Below are 17,502 nucleotides of genomic sequence, written 5' to 3'. Positions count from 1 at the left end.
GAATTTAATTGAGATTGTATTCATTTAATTTCTTATTTTTATGAACAAATGCTATATCATGGTGCATTTCCATCAGTATTATTTTCCCTCTTGTTTCTTTATTACCTTAGCTGCTGAATTGAAGGACATTGTCCGAGGGGTTTTTATTCATTGCTTGAGGCTGTGTCCAGTTTTACAGCTTTTTTTATAGCATCTGCTCTTTTTTTCTGTTTCCCATTGGCTTTTAATTGTCTTTCTTGTTGCCCCATTCGTTCTCCATCTTCCTCCCTTCCTCTCACTGCTTACTCATTCCTCTCTGGGCTGTCTTTCTCTGGCTCTTTATCTCTCTATGTCTTTTTTCTTCTCCATTCTGGATTATGAAATTTTCAGTAGCTGTGCAGCCTGTCATGCATTAAAAAGACGAAACCCACATGCACTTCTCTTGTGTGTGCTCCTGTACTATAGCAAGTGAATACTGAAAAAGGGCAGATGTATTTTTGTTCATATACTGCACCACTTCTGCATTATTTTTCATCTCATGTTTCATATGCGGTTGAATATGTGCTGCTGGTTTGAATGAGTCTTCTTCTTTTTTGTCCCCACAGCATGCAGCTTTTGAACCCTGATGTCACACATGCTGTTGTTGTTGCTGAGCAGTGACCAGATTTTTTTTTGACTAAGCAGGTCCCAGTATGTAGTTTACATGGTGGCCTGATTCAGTCTGACCCAAATGGATGCAGCTATTTTCCATCTTTAGTTACTTATACAAAGTGTTGTTTACTGAGCTGTGCTTCTTTGACCTAATTTTTCATTGTGGATCATATTATGCATATATATTCTTCTAAGAAACTAAAACATTAAAAAAAAAGCTCAAAAACAGGTATGCTATTTATCACAATTGTTATTTAAATGGCTTGTAAATCAGTGATATTTTTATAACAGTATAGCAGACTTACATAAATATGCATATAAAATATGCATATTAAAATGCATAGGAATATCAGCTGTCATGCTATTTCTCTCAATAATATTAGTAAGATAACATTTTAATAGCTTAGTTTTATTATCAAGCCTTTGTCATTTTAATTGTGGGAGCAAAACTGATGATTGAGAGATATGCAAATACATGTTCTCCAAAAGCTTTGATTACGATACATTTTAACACACACACACACAAAAAAATTATGGATAATCAAGTAAACTTAAGTTGCTTCAGACCAGCATATTGAAATATTACTAACAATATCAAAGTTATTCTCATTTACTTTCACAGCAAAAAGATGTGTGCAAACCTTTTAGAATTCTGCTAAAAGTTTAAAAGTATGAAATATCAGAGGACAGAAGGCATGTAGTAAATTGTATAACAGGTTTTTCAGCTGTTTTGATCATGCTGATAATTTAGAGGCCTTAGAAATGTGTTTATCAAATATTCAGTAGGTTTTGTAAAGGTTAATAATCCTGTATGTGTATTTCTTTCCTGGAATGGGGCAAAATGGCCTAATGAGTCACTAATGCTTCTCCAAATTCTCTGGTGTGCTCTGCTATTTTTAGTTGTTTAGTCACAGCTCAGTGAAGATCATTTTCTACTTATGTGGTAAATTCTATTGTATGTTGTAGTTATAAAACAGAATTTAGTACTGTTTCTTTATTCCCAGTCCTATATGTGACTTAAATATTGTTTACACTTTCCATCATTATTTTGGGTACTTCAAGGGTTAATGATGAAGTGAAAATGTCAACATTTACTCACCCTCATTTGAAAATGACAGAAAACAAAAAGATTTAATTCAATGAATATCTGGTTGGGTGATTTCATTACAATGGCAGTGTATTGTGATTTAATAAAGCAAGCAGGAGTGTCAGCAAAAAACGGTTTACTGATAATTTGGTTTTGGTTAAGAATAACCCAATTTTTAAGCAGTTTTAACAATAAAATTGTGGTGGACACTATGGCTGCAATGGTTCAACTTGCGGTACAGTTTGTAACACGGTTTAGTCAGTACGGTTCAGTATGTGCTATGTTTCGGGAAAAGACTATGCTGTCAAATAAAAAATAAAGAAAATAACAAACAATATAACTACAAGCAACAGCACAAATAAACACAATAGAGCAAAGATACAAATAAAATAAACATTGTTTTGCAGGTAGGTCTAACATTAGTTTTTAGGTACAGAAATTGAATAAAGTATTCAAATGTAAAATAACATTGAGTATTTGACTATAAATTAGGGATTAATCTTTATTAAAGTTACAAAAGCAATTCATCAAGAGCAATGAGTGATTTTTTTGTTTTTGCTGTTCGATTACTATTAAGAAAGTGCTGTCATTTTAAGAGAATGCATGGATCCAGTGCATTGATTTAACATTGAGTATGTTCAGCAGGCTATGTCTGCTAGGATACTTACCAAAACAGGCATTTTGACCACATTTTTGTGTGAATTTGTTCATTCAAGGACAAAACTTGAAAGAGAAGTCAATATTTGTGTGTGCTCATTGGATGAGTGATGAGTGGAAGCCAGAATGTGAATACCAAACGTGAATACTGTTAGCCGAACGGATATTTATAACATTACAGATGTGTTGGCAGAATTAAGTTGACCCTCTGTGCATGTGCTTGTGGAACCGTGGGTGGAGAACGGTATGGTTTGATTTTTTACAGAGAACCGTTACACCCCTGTGAATACCAGTCCAGTAGGTGGCAGAAATGCAACTGTTACATTGCTGTTTAAAAAAGGGCAGAATTTGATGACAGATTTTTCATTATTTCAATGTATTTTTTATTTTATTTCTTGTAAAACTCTTTGAGATATTTTTTTAAAAAGGCGCTATATAAAATAAAATGTATTATTATTATTCATTGTTGGGTGAATTATTCCTTCAAGCATCTTGCAGCCTCAATCTTAAATTCAAATTACAGCGTGCTGATGTTCAGATCACTGTGTTGGATGAAATAGCAGTGCTCTCAACCAATCAAATTCGAGAACTGGAACAAACTGTTGTATAAAGATTGTTATATAATCTTTAAACTTTATTGTACTCGGGAGACAGTATGGATGTTTTGCATACAGACTTGTGGACTTACTTACTACTTGCCAAAGAATGCGATTTTAATTATTTAGTAGGATATAAAGCAGTTTGTCTTCATTATGATGCCTTGTCCTCTAGAAACAGACGTAGGCTTTCAGTATGCGATTATTACTTTTTAAAGTCCAGTTGAATAAGTGATGATGTTTCTCTCTGCTTGTAACTAATCTGATGTTTCTCTTTCTCTGTCTTTGTCTTCTCTCTGGCTTGTTCTCTTTTTCCTCTCCACAGACATTTATAGTCCTAAATAAAGGGAAAACAATCTTCCGCTTTAGTGCCACACCTTCCTTGTACATGATAAGCCCTTTTAATCTCGCTAGGCGAATAGCGATTAAAATTTTGATACATTCATATCCTTTTTCAGCTGTTAAAATGTATGTGATGAATGTCTATGTTGTCTCTCTCGACATCAAATATGTAACGTGTCTGCTTATCGCTAGAGTGCATGTGATGGTCAGGAATAACGCTATAGATGCAGACTAATATGTTGTAGTTAAGCAGTATGTTCTAGTGTGGGACTGTAAAAGCATATCAGTGGGTGTGGATGTAGGTGTAAATTTTAGATGCACGGCAACTGTTTTGTTTGACAGTAGAGATGCCAAATAGAGAGAGAAAATGGTGGAGCTTTGTGGCCTGTTTTTAGCACGTTGTGTCCTGTTTTGATGCTGGAACCCATGGCTAAGGACATCTAGTTGAGTGGTCATACGCCATGCAGAAGCAGTCTCCCTATTGGCCAATACAGCACAATTTAAAAATGACTTGTCTTTCTGACCAAATAGTGGCATTTGTTTTATTCCGATTGTGATGTCAGTCATGCCACATTAACTCTCAGTTCATTCATAACATATTTACAGACAGAGGCATTGCTGTTAATAATGAGCTGAATGGAAACAATCATTTTCAAACATACTGTATAGGCTACCACAAAGATTTGAACTGTAATGCTATTCCCTGTCCTCCGAGGACTAATTTGATGGTTAATGTGGTTGTAGTCCAAACAAAAACATTTTAACTGCCTACATAAATGACACAGATGAGCTGGAAACTCCCCGTTATGATGTAAGCACTAGGGCTGGGTGATATTTTAAATATACATAATTCATTAATGTTTTTTGTGAATATTTTAATTATTCCAACAGTATAAGATATACTGTAAACATCAATCTCTGTTCATTTAGTGGCAAACATGGAAAACATGTCTTGATTTTTTTTTTATCTTTAAGTTGATGTTTTTTCAAGGTATTACATGTATAATTTGTTAATATTACATTTTGTTAAATAAGTGTTTGTCTGATATTGTATGCAAAATTATACCTCTTGCATTAAAGATTTTAATCTACTTTGTAACAATGGCTGTTTAGATGAATACATAAATATATATCAAGCATCAAATAATAAATATAAATATTGCCTAGCCCTAGCAGTGCTTTACAGCTAAAATTCACCATTTTCTGTCTGTATTTGGCATTCTGTTATTGATGAATGTCTTGATATTTATATTGACATAGTAAAAAGTCATTTTTTTCTTTCTGTAATATCGCAGAATCTCCTTAACTGACACCCACAGTATTCAGCATGTTCATTATGTGTACAATTTTGACCAACTGTGTGTTCATGACTTTTAGTAATCCTCCCGAGTGGTCCAAACAAGTAGAGTAAGTATTTATCCTAACCACAGCTTGCCATTCACATCACAAAATCAGAAATATACACATTCAAAATATAAAGCAGATTTTAGTCCCTTTTTCTTAATCCAGTTACTGCTGCTCTTTCCTTCAGGTATACCTTCACTGGAATTTATACGTTTGAATCAGCTGTAAAAATCATTGCCCGTGGATTCTGTATAGATGACTTCACATTCCTTAGAGATCCATGGAACTGGCTGGATTTCATGGTCATCTCAATGGCGTAAGTATTCTGTCATTAATGTAATTATGAAAAATAAGTCATTTAACTTGTCAGGATTATTACATTTGCCTGAAACAATTTTCTGCCTCATTCTTGTTTATAATGGATGATGAAAATAAATACCTGTAAAGCTGCTTGTACACTGAGCTCTTACTGTATGCGGGGGATGCAGACAACACATTTTCAGCTGTTAATTCTGTCTCTAACCATATGAACACTTTTTAGGTAGCATCTTTATGGATGTGGCTGCTCTGCTCATGTTGTGTCCAGTTCCTCACAGCTCTGCATTTGTCCTTGTGACTGTTTTTCTCCTCATCTCTCTGCTTTTCTGTGGATATACCTGGTTCTTGCACTGATCCAGAATAATCCCTCTATTCTTCTCTTCTGAGAACTTTCATCGTTCAAATGTTCCTACCTATCAGTGTTTAGAGCCATTCACCAACAACACGACTCTTAGCAGCCCACGCAGAAAACTCTCTCTCTTCCTCTCTTTCTCTCTCACACACTGACTCTAGTTCTCATTCTCCATTTTCACTGCATCTGTTATTTATCTGTCATGTTTTCTGCATACAAACCATACCAGACATATTCATCTGAAATATATTGTATGTCACCATAAAAGCATGTTTGTTTATAAAAGCTGTTGGGGTGGGAGACAGACATTAGTTTTTGTTTTGTTGTGCCAAAATATTATAATATTATAATTATTATTATATATTATAATTATAATATTATAAAAAATATATAATATTATAATTATTATAATTATAATATTATAATATTATTATTATTATATAATTAATAAATATAATTATATAATAATATAATGATATTTATAATTATATTATATAATTATATTATTTATTATATAATATAATTATTATAATTATTATTATATGCCAAATATTATAATTATTATTATACATTTTATAATATAATAATTATAATATATTATAAAAATCATGAATAGCCCACATATTCTATCTGAAAGATATATTTAATGTATACTGTCATAGTATGTTTACTTTTTCAACATAGAAAATATTCATTGTGTTAACATAATAATAATAATAATTACTATTGTTATTATTAAATGTATTATTTTTCTTTTTTTGTTTTAATTAGTATATTTGTCATCAAAATATTGGATTATTTGGCATTTCTACTTTGTATTGTGACAACACCACATTAATTTCCTCCCACCTTATAAGAAACAGATCATCTTTGTCTGCATATGGAAGTCATCAAGTACTAAGTCATGACCATGTCTCCATGTAACTTTGATCTGATCATTGCAGGTATATAACAGAGTTTGTAAACCTAGGCAATGTCTCAGCTCTGCGCACATTCAGAGTTCTGAGGGCATTGAAAACAATTTCTGTAATCCCAGGTAAGAGAGTGTGTGGGCGGGAGGGGGTCGGGTCGGTGTTCTCTTGGTGTGTCGGTGTGTGTATCTTGGTTTTCTTTTCCTTCCTTTCCCCCGGTAGTGGACAGGCTCTGTGAGTGGCGTACCTCCTGGTGGTTCATTGGCGTGGTGGTGTTCTTGGTGTGTTTGTGGTTGTCATTGGTGTCTGTGTGTGATCCTCCCTTATTTCAGATATGTAACAGAGTTTGTGGACCTGGGGAATGTATCTGCGCTGAGAACATTCAGAGTTCTCCGAGCATTGAAAACTATCTCTGTAATTCCAGGTGAGACGCAGTTTTGACGCTGAGGTTAACGTTCAGTATGATCCCCTATTACTATTCAATTTGAAATCTTTTTTTTTTTTTTAAGCAGAAATTAATTTGGAGAGGACCATTTAATTTGCTTTTTTTCCAATCTCCAAAATGATCAAAAATGGTACTTATACATTTTTGATAGGCTTTGCAGTCTACTATCAATCTCCAGAGTCCTTGGTTTCAACACCATTTTGCCCCTTTAGAAACTTCAGAGCAGATTAGAGCAAGTTAGAAAGCTTTAGCGACCAAACCACTTTAACCTCTTTCATGTAGGCAAAAAACGTATCCGTGAACAAACCCTGATCAGGGTTGAACTCAAGCTATTGTATTATTTGTAGGTTTGTTGTTGAGATCTTGCTAAAGCAGATCTTTGTGTTACATAAGGCATGTTTTATTTCAGATTTTAACAGTGAGGACTTTAGATAAAAGCTAATTGTAGAATTCACTAGTGTGTGAGCTTGTATGTTTCTCAAAAATCAAACAATAAAGGTATGAACATTAATTTTGCTGATTAATAATTATAATGAAACAAGTAGACCTTTTCAAGCTAGCCCCCTGGCCTCAGAACACTAGAGTAGATATTTTTAACAAGCTATGTTTTGTTCCCCAAAATGAAAATTGCATAGCCCTCAGTGAGTTCCCAAAGAATATACTTACTTATTTATGAAGACTGCCAAGCCTAGTTTGTGGACATATTTTATGCTGCATGATGCTTTGGAAGTCACTTGCTTTTATAGTATTAGCCTACTAAGTGCTTGGCTGCCTTTTATTTTATTTGTTTGACAATTCATTTATTTTTTCCTTAATTTTGTATGAAACTCACAAATTGCACCTAGAAATAAAACAAGAATAGTGCAGATGGTCAAGGAGGAATGTTTTTTTTTTTTTTTTTTTTTTTTTAAATCTGTTTCAGATGAGTTAAATTGTTTCATTGTATCTGTACTGTTGTTTTTATTTTAGTCAGAGGCTTTGCAAAAATTCCAGACCTTTAGCTTAATGTCTTGACACATTAGTGTCATATGCAAGTCATTTTTGGTGAAATAACAGGATTTATTTAGCTGACTAGGTTTTATTGCAAGTCATATTTGTCATCCTGTGTTAATTTCAGTAAGGCTATGAACTAAAGCCTACTCATCAAATCTCTGAGCCCTGCAAGATTTTTTGATGTTTTTGTGAGGTTTATGGGCAAGAGGATTGTAGCATATCAATAGTAATTTGAGTGTCTGCTGTCCTGAAGGTAAAGCAGCTCTTTTGTATTTGGGAGGGAGTTATGGAGGGGTCAGTGCAGTTCTGATGATGTTTAGCTCAGCATGTCTGATGGAGCCATGGAAGATTTTTACACTGGACTTGTTTCTGTTCAGCCTTCGAGCTGAAATGACCTGCATGCAGTCTTCACCCCCCTAGTCCCTGCTTGCTCTATTCTCCCCATGTCATGGCCCTCTGGTTGTGCTGCAGTATTTATAGACAACCGGATGTCAGGCTGTTCTCACTGTTTCAGGGAGCCCTCCCTTTATTGTCAAGAGAATTCTTTGAAGGTTATCCTTCGAGAACCTTCAACTTCTATTCTGGAATGCTGGAATTCAAAAAGGTTTCAGGACAAATTTTTGCATTTCCTGGAATAATATATTAAATGTTGTAGTCGTTAATTAAACCACGTTTAAGCAGAAAAGTGAATTATTCATCTAATTAGAGCAAATGACGGGATGGCTCCCAAACAGTACGTGTGTAAAGACACTTAAAGTGTATTTTGTGGCTCTGTTATTTATACATTGTCATTGTGAATTTTGAATAAGGATTCAAGGTATGATATTATGAAAAAATAATAATTAACAATTAAAAACATTAATTTATGCTGAAGGGCATCCTTAAGCAGCCATATCAGTGGTTCTCAACTGGTTTTGTTTCAGGAGCCAGATTAACATTTAAAAACAGTTTCATACTCTTGGCAGCCAGTAATTTATCATACAAAACTCATTAGGCCAAAAACCATGTTTATGATGAAGGCCATGTCCAGCATCATGTTCATGATTCTACCAAGTAATAGATGATTTTTGAGTTTTATTGGATGCCTGACCTATGATATCAATAAGAAAAGGTATGGGAAATGTTTTCTTAGTTTAAGAAACAAATAAAAATAAACTCAACATAAATAAAAAATAATAAAAAAAAACATATACAGACCTAAACAACAACAAAAACAAACAAATATATAGATATAAATAAAAATAGAAATGTATTGCATAATAATTGTGTTGTTCCCTGCAATCAGAAAATACCTGCACACCACCAGCTGAGAACCACAGATCTACATAATATGTATACAAGACATATATATGAAACATAGATGGCCTCACATCTAAAAAATGTGAATTCCTCACATCATGCCTTGAGACTCCTTTTATACACTTCTGGGACTTGAACACACATGCAACTGTCTTTGCCTTTTTGTGTGTGTGTGTGTTTGCGTGCATATTTGTGCGTGTATGTGTGTGCATATTCGATATCTCAAAGGTCTGAAGACCATTGTTGGCGCTTTGATCCAGTCGGTGAAGAAGCTGTCAGATGTGATGATCCTCACCGTTTTCTGCCTCAGTGTCTTTGCCCTCATTGGTCTGCAGCTCTTCATGGGAAATCTGCGACAAAAGTGTGTCGTCTGGCCCATCAACATCACAGAACTATACCAGGCCAATGGCACCCATGCATTCAACTGGGATGAGTATATCATGAACGAGAGTGAGTTTTTGTTTAATTTGTCACACAAATTACAGAAACAGTTAAGACAATATATTAGTTTCTGTTTATCATGCATTGCTTTAACTGCCATGTAACACTCATTTAAAGTTAATCTTTAATAAAAACAAATTAAAATCTACATCTATAATAACTATAATATAATTACTACTTATATTTAGATTTTTTTTTACGTTTAATATTTATAAATTAACAGTTTAACACTGTTAAAATGTTTTATATATATATATATGAATTTGTGAATAAGTGAATTTGGGCATTACAACATCATAATGTGTGTGTGTGTGTGTGTGTGTGTGTATATATATATATATATATATATATATATATATATATATATATATATATATATACATACACACACACACACACACACACACACACATATACACACACACACACACACTCACACACAAAAAAACACACACAAACACACATTATGATGTTGTAATTGCCAAGTTCACTTGAAGCATTTAAATTATAATAATTTTAATATTGGGTGTTTATCTGCCTTATCGGTTTTGGCCATGTATTGCTTGAAAACTACAAAATAGTTTAGTTAACATTCTCTGTTTCTTTTTGTCATCAGCCAATTTCTACTTCCTGCCGGACCAGCTAGATGCTCTGCTGTGTGGAAACAGCTCTGATTCAGGGTGAGTGTCTGGCCTTCTCCTTCACAATATAATTACAAAACTATAAATGACAGAATACAGACATTAAAAATAATAAAGAACACTTGCTTGTTAAAAGACAAAACATGCAAGAGCTTACTGAGACTCTTCTCAAACTGTTCATTTTATGCTAATCCATAGACTGGTGCCAAGTCATTATTGGGTTGTGTGCTCCTTTCCCCTCTCAGTCGCTGTCCTGAAGGCTACACATGCATGAAGGCTGGTCGCAATCCAAACTATGGGTACACCAGCTTTGACAGTTTTGGCTGGGCTTTCCTGGCTCTATTCCGCCTCATGACGCAGGACTTTTGGGAGAACTTGTACCAGCTGGTAAGGGCGTGGTCTTTTTTTCCCCTCTTTCATCACTTTCAGTTCCATTTAAAGATTTTTTTCTCACTAATCTGAATTTTGCTACTGAGCAAATGAATCTTTTTGAAATCAGATGATATGTGTATTTAAATTAAATTATACTATCTAAAATTGTACTGGTCTATCTTTGCACAATTAAATAGTCACATTTAATTAATTGCATTTAGCATGCAAATTAAACAAACTCAGTGCTTGAGGTACCCCCATGCCTTTTTAGATTAGATTATATTAGATTCAACTTTATTGTCATTGCACATGTAAGGTACAAGGCAACAAAATGCAGTTAGCATCCAACCAGAAGTGCAATAAGCAGTAAGTACAGAATATACAAGGTCTACAACTAGAGCTCAGGCTATATTTAGTGTTTTACTATTTAGTCTTCTAGCTGTCCATTACTGCTCCTGATCCCAAAGGGTTCAGTGTGTTTGTGTGCATCCTGCACAACGAGGGCTGTCTGCAGCGGCATACATATTTATACTTACACTTTTATACTTAATACTACATTTGTAAAGAACAGAAAATGATATGTAATTAGCGACTGTGACGATATGTATCTCTCAAAATTCTTTATTTTGTCACAATTGGTTGTGTTTTCATTAGTTCAATATGCTTGAAGTGTAAATTTCTCACATGAAAAAGTGTTTAGGATGAGCCACAATTTGTGGTTAAACGGATCGTAGTTGATCCGTGATCCGAACGGACCAAGCCCCACTGTTCGGGATGCATGTGATCCACGGTTTAATTGCAAAATTTAACCATAATAAAGTATACGTTTATCATTTGTTCGTATTTACACAAGCAAGCGAATTGTAAAAAATTCCAGAGAGAAAAGGCGAAGGGGAACTTGATTCGTTACTCGCGTGCAGTTCTCTACGTGCACAGCCGCACACACATGAAGCGCGCACATGCGTTTCAGACGGTGCGCGAACACTGAACTGAATCCTCTTCTGAATCCTCTGAACAGACACATACATATAAAATTATGGCAAAATATCCATCTTGACAATCATTCAGGTAAACGCAGTCAGTTATGTCTCAAGTGAATGAAAACAGTTGAAAAAGATGTCGGATGTGATGTGTATCATTATATCGGATCTGTGCATCAGGTCTTAAAGGGACAGCAGCCTGTAAATACTGCTGCAGTCATTAATGATCATCAAACAACAAAACAGCTGTGATAAAAATCTATATTTAATTTTTACAGTGAACACTATGCAGTTATGCATTATTTTCCACAAATATTACATTTCTTTATTTGAATACTACCAACCTTATTTTATTTGTAACATATTCTGTTGTATATATCTATGCTTGTAATTTGTGTATTTGTTCTTATTTTTACTGGCTGTTCTCTTGTCTCTTTAATCATGTTTAAACGTTCTTAGTTCATCTAGTATTATTTGCTGTGGTATCAAAGAAGTACTTTGCTTTTAGTAATAAATGTAAAAATAAGTTAAATTGAAATATTTTTCTTTTCTTGTTAATCCGAAAAATGATCCGATCCGTGGGTCAAAAACGGTAATGTGATCCGAACCGTGCGATTTGTGGTCCGTTGAACCACTAGCCACAATATGTATGCCGCTGCAGACAGCCCTCGTTGTGCAGGATGCACACAAACACACTGAACCCTTTGGGATCAGGAGCAGTAATGGACAGCTAGAAGACTTAATAGTAAAACACTAAATATAGCCTGAGCTCTAGTTGATTCTGTACTCTTACATGTAGATGCAAGCATAGCCATCTAGACCCCCTCTCTTTTATCTCAGCACTAGATATCCTACTGTTACTGATAAACAGATACAAGTTTCATGTTTATTTTAATTTGTTGTCAAGAAACATGAAAACGAATTCTTAAATGTAAAATAATTATTATATGACTTGAAATTTGACATAATAAAAATGTTATAGTTGTCTCTTAAGTAGTTTTAATACTTAAGTATTAACTCTTAAGTAGTTTTAATACAGTTGAATGAACTGAATGACCGAGGCTCAGAATAATGAACTGACATTTGCATTTTTCCAGCGAGTACATCTCTGCCACTTGTATATTAGTGAAATAGTTTGGATAAAATCCCTGAATATTATTATGAGCGTTGAGAAATTCTTCTGTGTGTGTGTGTGTGTTAAAAAACAAACCATTTTCTATTCTAATGTATGATGCGCTGTAATATAATATGATCTGGCCCTCATCCACAGACCCTGAGAGCAGCGGGGAAGACCTACATGATTTTCTTTGTGCTAGTGATCTTTGTTGGCTCATTCTACCTTGTGAATCTGATCCTGGCTGTGGTGGCCATGGCATATGAAGAACAGAACCAGGCCACTATGGAAGAGGCGGAGCGAAAGGAGGCGGAGTTTAAAGCCATGCTGGAACAGCTGAAGAAACAGCAGGAGGAGGCACAGGTCAGGCAATAATTGAATGCTTATAATAAGGGTCCTCTTCGTAATACTTACATGTGTTTTAGTGTAGTGTTTGCCTGCTGGTTTCTAATTGTGGACTTTTAATATTTTAAATGTAATTTTGTGACTACAATCAAAACTAATTAAACTCAGAGTAATTTAGATGAATGATTGATACATTTTGTGACTGCAGGCTAATGCAATGGCGACATCGGCGGGGACGGTGTCTGAGGACGTGGTGGAGGATGATGGTGATGGAGGTGGGAACTTGTCCTGCAGCTCATCTGAGATGTCTAAACTCAGCTCCAAGAGTGCCAAAGAACGACGCAACCGCAAGAAGAAGTGGCGGCAGAAAGAGCAGGACAAGGAGAAAGGGGACAGTGAGAAGTTTGTCAAATCCGAATCGGATGATGGAAGCAGGAGGAGCAGATTCCGTTTCCCTGACAACCGTTTAGGACGTAGGAGTTCTATAATGAACCAGGTAAAGAATGACCTTGTTTTTTTGTTGTGGTTGTTCTGTTAAAGGGGTCATCGGATGCAAAATTCACTTTTGATTGTTGTTTGAAGTGAAATATGTCTTGGCAGTGTGTGTACACATCCACCCTAAAATGATAAAAATCCACCCAGTGTTTTTTTTTTTTTATCCCTAAAAATAATAAACCATTAATATAACAGCCTCACCTACAGAAGAAGTGTATAAGGTTATTTTTTTTGTTTTACACTACCATTAATATATTTTAACTAAAGTATGTTATAGACTTTTCATAAAGAATCATATCAACTTGTGGAAAATGGGCATCCGATGACCCCTTTAAGAAGTAACTGGAAAAGTTCCTAATGTCTGTGACTAATGTCCAACATTCGACTGTCGAGAGCAAGTGTGTAAAACCAAAGATGTCAGCTATTTGATCTGTCTCTCTGCCTTTCTTGCCTTCAGTCTCTGCTCAGCATCCCAGGCTCACCATTCCCTTCAAGACGCAACAGTAAGAGCAGCATCTTCAGCCGCTGTAAGGACGGAGGCTCGGAGAACGAGTTTGCAGATGATGAACACAGCACGGTTGAGGAGTACGACGAGCGGCGCGATTCGTTCTTAAGCCCACAACGTCGCAGCAGCTACACAGGTTACTACGGCAAGCGCAACAGCACTGTGGATTGCAATGGAGTGGTCTCTCTCATCGGACCGGGGCCTGGCGGACGGCTACTGCCTGAGGTGATAATAGATAAGGCAGTCACTGACGACAGCGTAAGGAAGTCTAAGAGTAGATCAGTCTAGGCATGGGCATTATCTATCTCTGAACCTTGGCTCTCTCTGTTTGGCTCTCTCTCTTTCTGATGCACTTGTGTAATGGTTATTTTGACTTTGCTCTTAAATGAGCTCTCTTTCAGTTGAGGACTGCTCTCAAACCCTGTGTGATATGCTGCCCTCCCATGCCAGTTTGAAATTAGTGAACAAGCTGCTAACTATATATAGTTCTCAGTAAATGAACCACTAAGATTTATAAAACTGGGTTTCATACACTACCATTCAAACATTTGGGGCTGGATTTTTTTTTTTTATATGTTTTTGAAAGAAGTCAGTAACATTGTGAAATATTATTACATTTTTAATACTTGTTTTCTATTTTAATATATTTTATGTAATATATTCCTGTAATGGCAAAGCTTAGTCTTCAGCAGTCTTCAGTGTCACATGATCCTTCAGAAATCAGTCTAATATGCTGATTTGGTGCACTAAAAACATTTTTTTATTATCATTGTTGAAAATGGTTATACTGCTTAATATCTTCATGGAATTCATGTTTTTTTCTAAGGATTCTTTGATGACTAGAAAGTTCAATAGAACAGCATTTATTCTTATGATCTTATATAGCATTGTTTAATTTAAACATTAATTTTCCCTTTTGATCAATTTTATTGCATCCTTGCTAAATAAAAGTATTAATTTATTTTAAAAAAATCTTGCTGACCCCAGAATTTTTAATGGTAATGTATGTCTTAGTAATAGGAATTAGAATTCATTGCATCATCTCATTATACCCCACAAGCAAAATCTTTCTTCATTTTTTCATACTTATTTATTTATTTATTTTAACATACATGTCAACTCAATGTCCTTTGTAATTGTATTTCATTTTATATTCTCGCAAAGGTGAATTAACCATGAAATTCTTCCACTTCCACCCTCTAGCCTTCAATTGTCTTTTCACATTTTTTCTTAATCTAGACTTTTTTTTTTGTATACCATGTGTTTCTTCTTTATAGTGTATACATGCATTCTTTTCTTATTTTAATGATCAGCACCATTTCTTCGTACTGTAATTATAATGAAAGCATTGAAGTTAGCATGGTAGTTAGCATGGTAGTCTGCTAGCTTTATGAATCATATAGAGGTCTGGTATAGCTTCAGATCTTCAGCATGAGGTTAATGGATCAGGATATTTATTCTATTCTTCTCTTGATTTCTTAGACTGAATGCATGCTGATGCATGCTGACTGGATCTCCTAAAATCTGGAGATGCAGGGGCTTCAGATGAGAGGAGGGAGGGAGCGGAGAACAATGGTAGATTTATAATATGATAAACTTGAATAAGTTACTTATTCATAGCCTTTCCAGCATTCTGGATATTATTTTTTAAAACAAACAGTTTATAACACATGGCTGACCATATGGCCATATGAGTGAGCATTTTGATAACATATAGCGTGTTAATCACATGCTTATGTTAGGAATATGTATCGCAGGAATGCTAATGACAAATACCCATGAATTTCCACCCTACCTTCTCTCTTGTGAGAGCCCAGCATGTCTCTGCTTTAATGCATTCAAATGAAAAATGGCTCCTTTGGACAAAATGTGTTGACAAAAATTCTTCTCCTAACCAGCCTTTCTTTAACTAGCCCTGTGATGCAGGTTTTCCCCCACCCATTGGCTGCACTGTATAATGTTGTGGTGCTTCTGTTTAACCTCATTGTTTTTCTCCTGACAGCCAACCACTGATCTCGAAATCAAGAAGAAACTCTCAGGCTCTCTAATGGTTTCTATAGAGCAGCTTAACACATCGTTTGGGCGCAAGGAGCGAGCCAACAGTGTCATGAGTGCGTTAACCAACACATTGGTTGAGGGTATGTCCATATCTTGTAACCTAAGGAATGTACTGCTTTAAAAAAAAAAAAAGAAAAGAAGGAAATCTGTTACCATGGTTACCATACTTCTCATTCTTTGCTTCCAGAATTGGAAGAGTCTCAGAGAAATTGTCCACCATGCTGGTACAAATTTGCCAACAAGTTTCTTATCTGGGAGTGTGGACCTGTTTGGATGAAGGTTAAGGAGATTGTGAACCTGATCGTGATGGACCCTTTTGTAGACTTGGCTATCACCATTTGTATTGTGCTGAATACTCTCTTCATGGCCATGGAGCATTACCCTATGACGGAGAATTTTGAGCATGTGCTGTCTGTCGGAAACCTGGTGAGGATTCTGCAAAGCCCTTTTTTTCCAAGAGTCTTTGAATTCAAATATAAAGAATTCTTTCGTTGCTTGATGAAACTGTGCCCCTCCCCCACGGCTTATTTTTTGTAGTCTGTGCAGGGACGTTGTTGGAACACTCAAAGCCATTTTTTTGCTTGGCGTAGAGACAGTGCTAAGCTACTGGCTGAGTGAGGTGGTGCAGAGCCAGCATAAATATTTCATGTAGCCTAATCGATGAGCAGCTCTAAAATGGTGGCGTTTTCACAGTTCTAGGAGCTTGAACCTGTGCAATTTGGTTCCTGCATCTGAATGAGTGTAAAAATGCTTGTGAAATTGTCAACATTGCAGGAAAGTACAGATAATGTTTCCCAGTTATGAACCAAATTGCTTTTTATATTGCATAGCCAAGTGATACAGAGACTGTTATGGGTCATAAATCAGTGCAGTGCACCATACACCTACCATAAATCATGATTTTCTAAGCCACGTGAACTGCGTTGTGGAGTAAATCACGTGCATGCAATAGCCAGGCCTCTCTCAATGAAATTTCAGCAAATTTCAGCTGACATGGTGATATAATGATGCAAGTATTCAAACTTCTTCAGTACACCTGTGGGATGGAGCAGGTCGTGGCTGTGCAGGTGGCAGCATGACTCACATTCGCTGTTTGTGCAGACACGCAGCAGGCCTCCTGTAGTCAAGGCCACCTTGTACCCTACCCCAGTTCACCTGCCTGCAGGGTGATTAACTGCACCATTCAGCTGTGACAGCAGGATGATACGTTTGACACTTTGAACGTCACAGAGTCTTGTAGCGATTGGTCAGGGAGTTATTGTGAATGTGTAGGCCAGGATGTTGTTGCTGCTAGGTCAGGAAAGAGCTGATTACTCTCACAACTGCATTGCTTATTCGTCTTTAATCAGTTTGTTGATATGGGATTGCTTTTATAAATTAGTCTGGCTCATTAACATGAGATTTTATTTTATTGAGCAAAGCACACAATGTAACAACATGACGTATCTTATAAAAAGGAACAAATCAATGACACATATATGTAGACATACAAAATAAAAAGAAAAAAACAGGACTAGAAAAATATAAAGATATATTTTTCTTGTAATGTTATAAAGAGAAAAAAATCAATGAGTCTG

At 35.6% G+C, this 17,502-nt stretch overlaps 1 protein-coding gene across 5 annotated transcripts in view; it reads left to right on the top strand.

Moving 5' to 3' along the window:
- Window positions 1-17,502, top strand: part of LOC109088309 (sodium channel protein type 8 subunit alpha-like) — a 50,243-nt gene that overhangs the window by 9,681 nt on the left and 23,060 nt on the right. For 2 of the 5 annotated variants that reach the window (XM_042750967.1, XM_042750970.1), the window contains exons 3-14: window positions 3,296-3,414; window positions 4,630-4,719; window positions 4,844-4,972; window positions 6,271-6,362; window positions 9,203-9,424; window positions 10,032-10,095; window positions 10,302-10,443; window positions 12,679-12,885; window positions 13,076-13,363; window positions 13,820-14,125; window positions 15,870-16,005; window positions 16,113-16,351. In XM_042750967.1, the coding sequence (XP_042606901.1) occupies window positions 3,296-3,414; window positions 4,630-4,719; window positions 4,844-4,972; window positions 6,271-6,362; window positions 9,203-9,424; window positions 10,032-10,095; window positions 10,302-10,443; window positions 12,679-12,885; window positions 13,076-13,363; window positions 13,820-14,125; window positions 15,870-16,005; window positions 16,113-16,351 (2,034 nt within the window). Of the gene's footprint in view, window positions 1-3,295; window positions 3,415-4,629; window positions 4,720-4,843; window positions 4,973-6,270; window positions 6,363-6,569; window positions 6,662-9,202; window positions 9,425-10,031; window positions 10,096-10,301; window positions 10,444-12,678; window positions 12,886-13,075; window positions 13,364-13,819; window positions 14,126-15,869; window positions 16,006-16,112; window positions 16,352-17,502 lie in introns of all 5 variants that reach the window. The other 3 variants (XM_042750972.1, XM_042750969.1, XM_042750971.1) reach the window with 3 other exon arrangements.

This window comes from Cyprinus carpio, chromosome B23 (genome assembly GCF_018340385.1).
Source record: "Cyprinus carpio isolate SPL01 chromosome B23, ASM1834038v1, whole genome shotgun sequence".
NCBI lineage: Eukaryota > Metazoa > Chordata > Actinopteri > Cypriniformes > Cyprinidae > Cyprinus > Cyprinus carpio.
The sequence above is the reverse complement of the archived record's forward strand: the minus strand, read 5'-3'. Positions and strand labels throughout refer to the sequence as shown.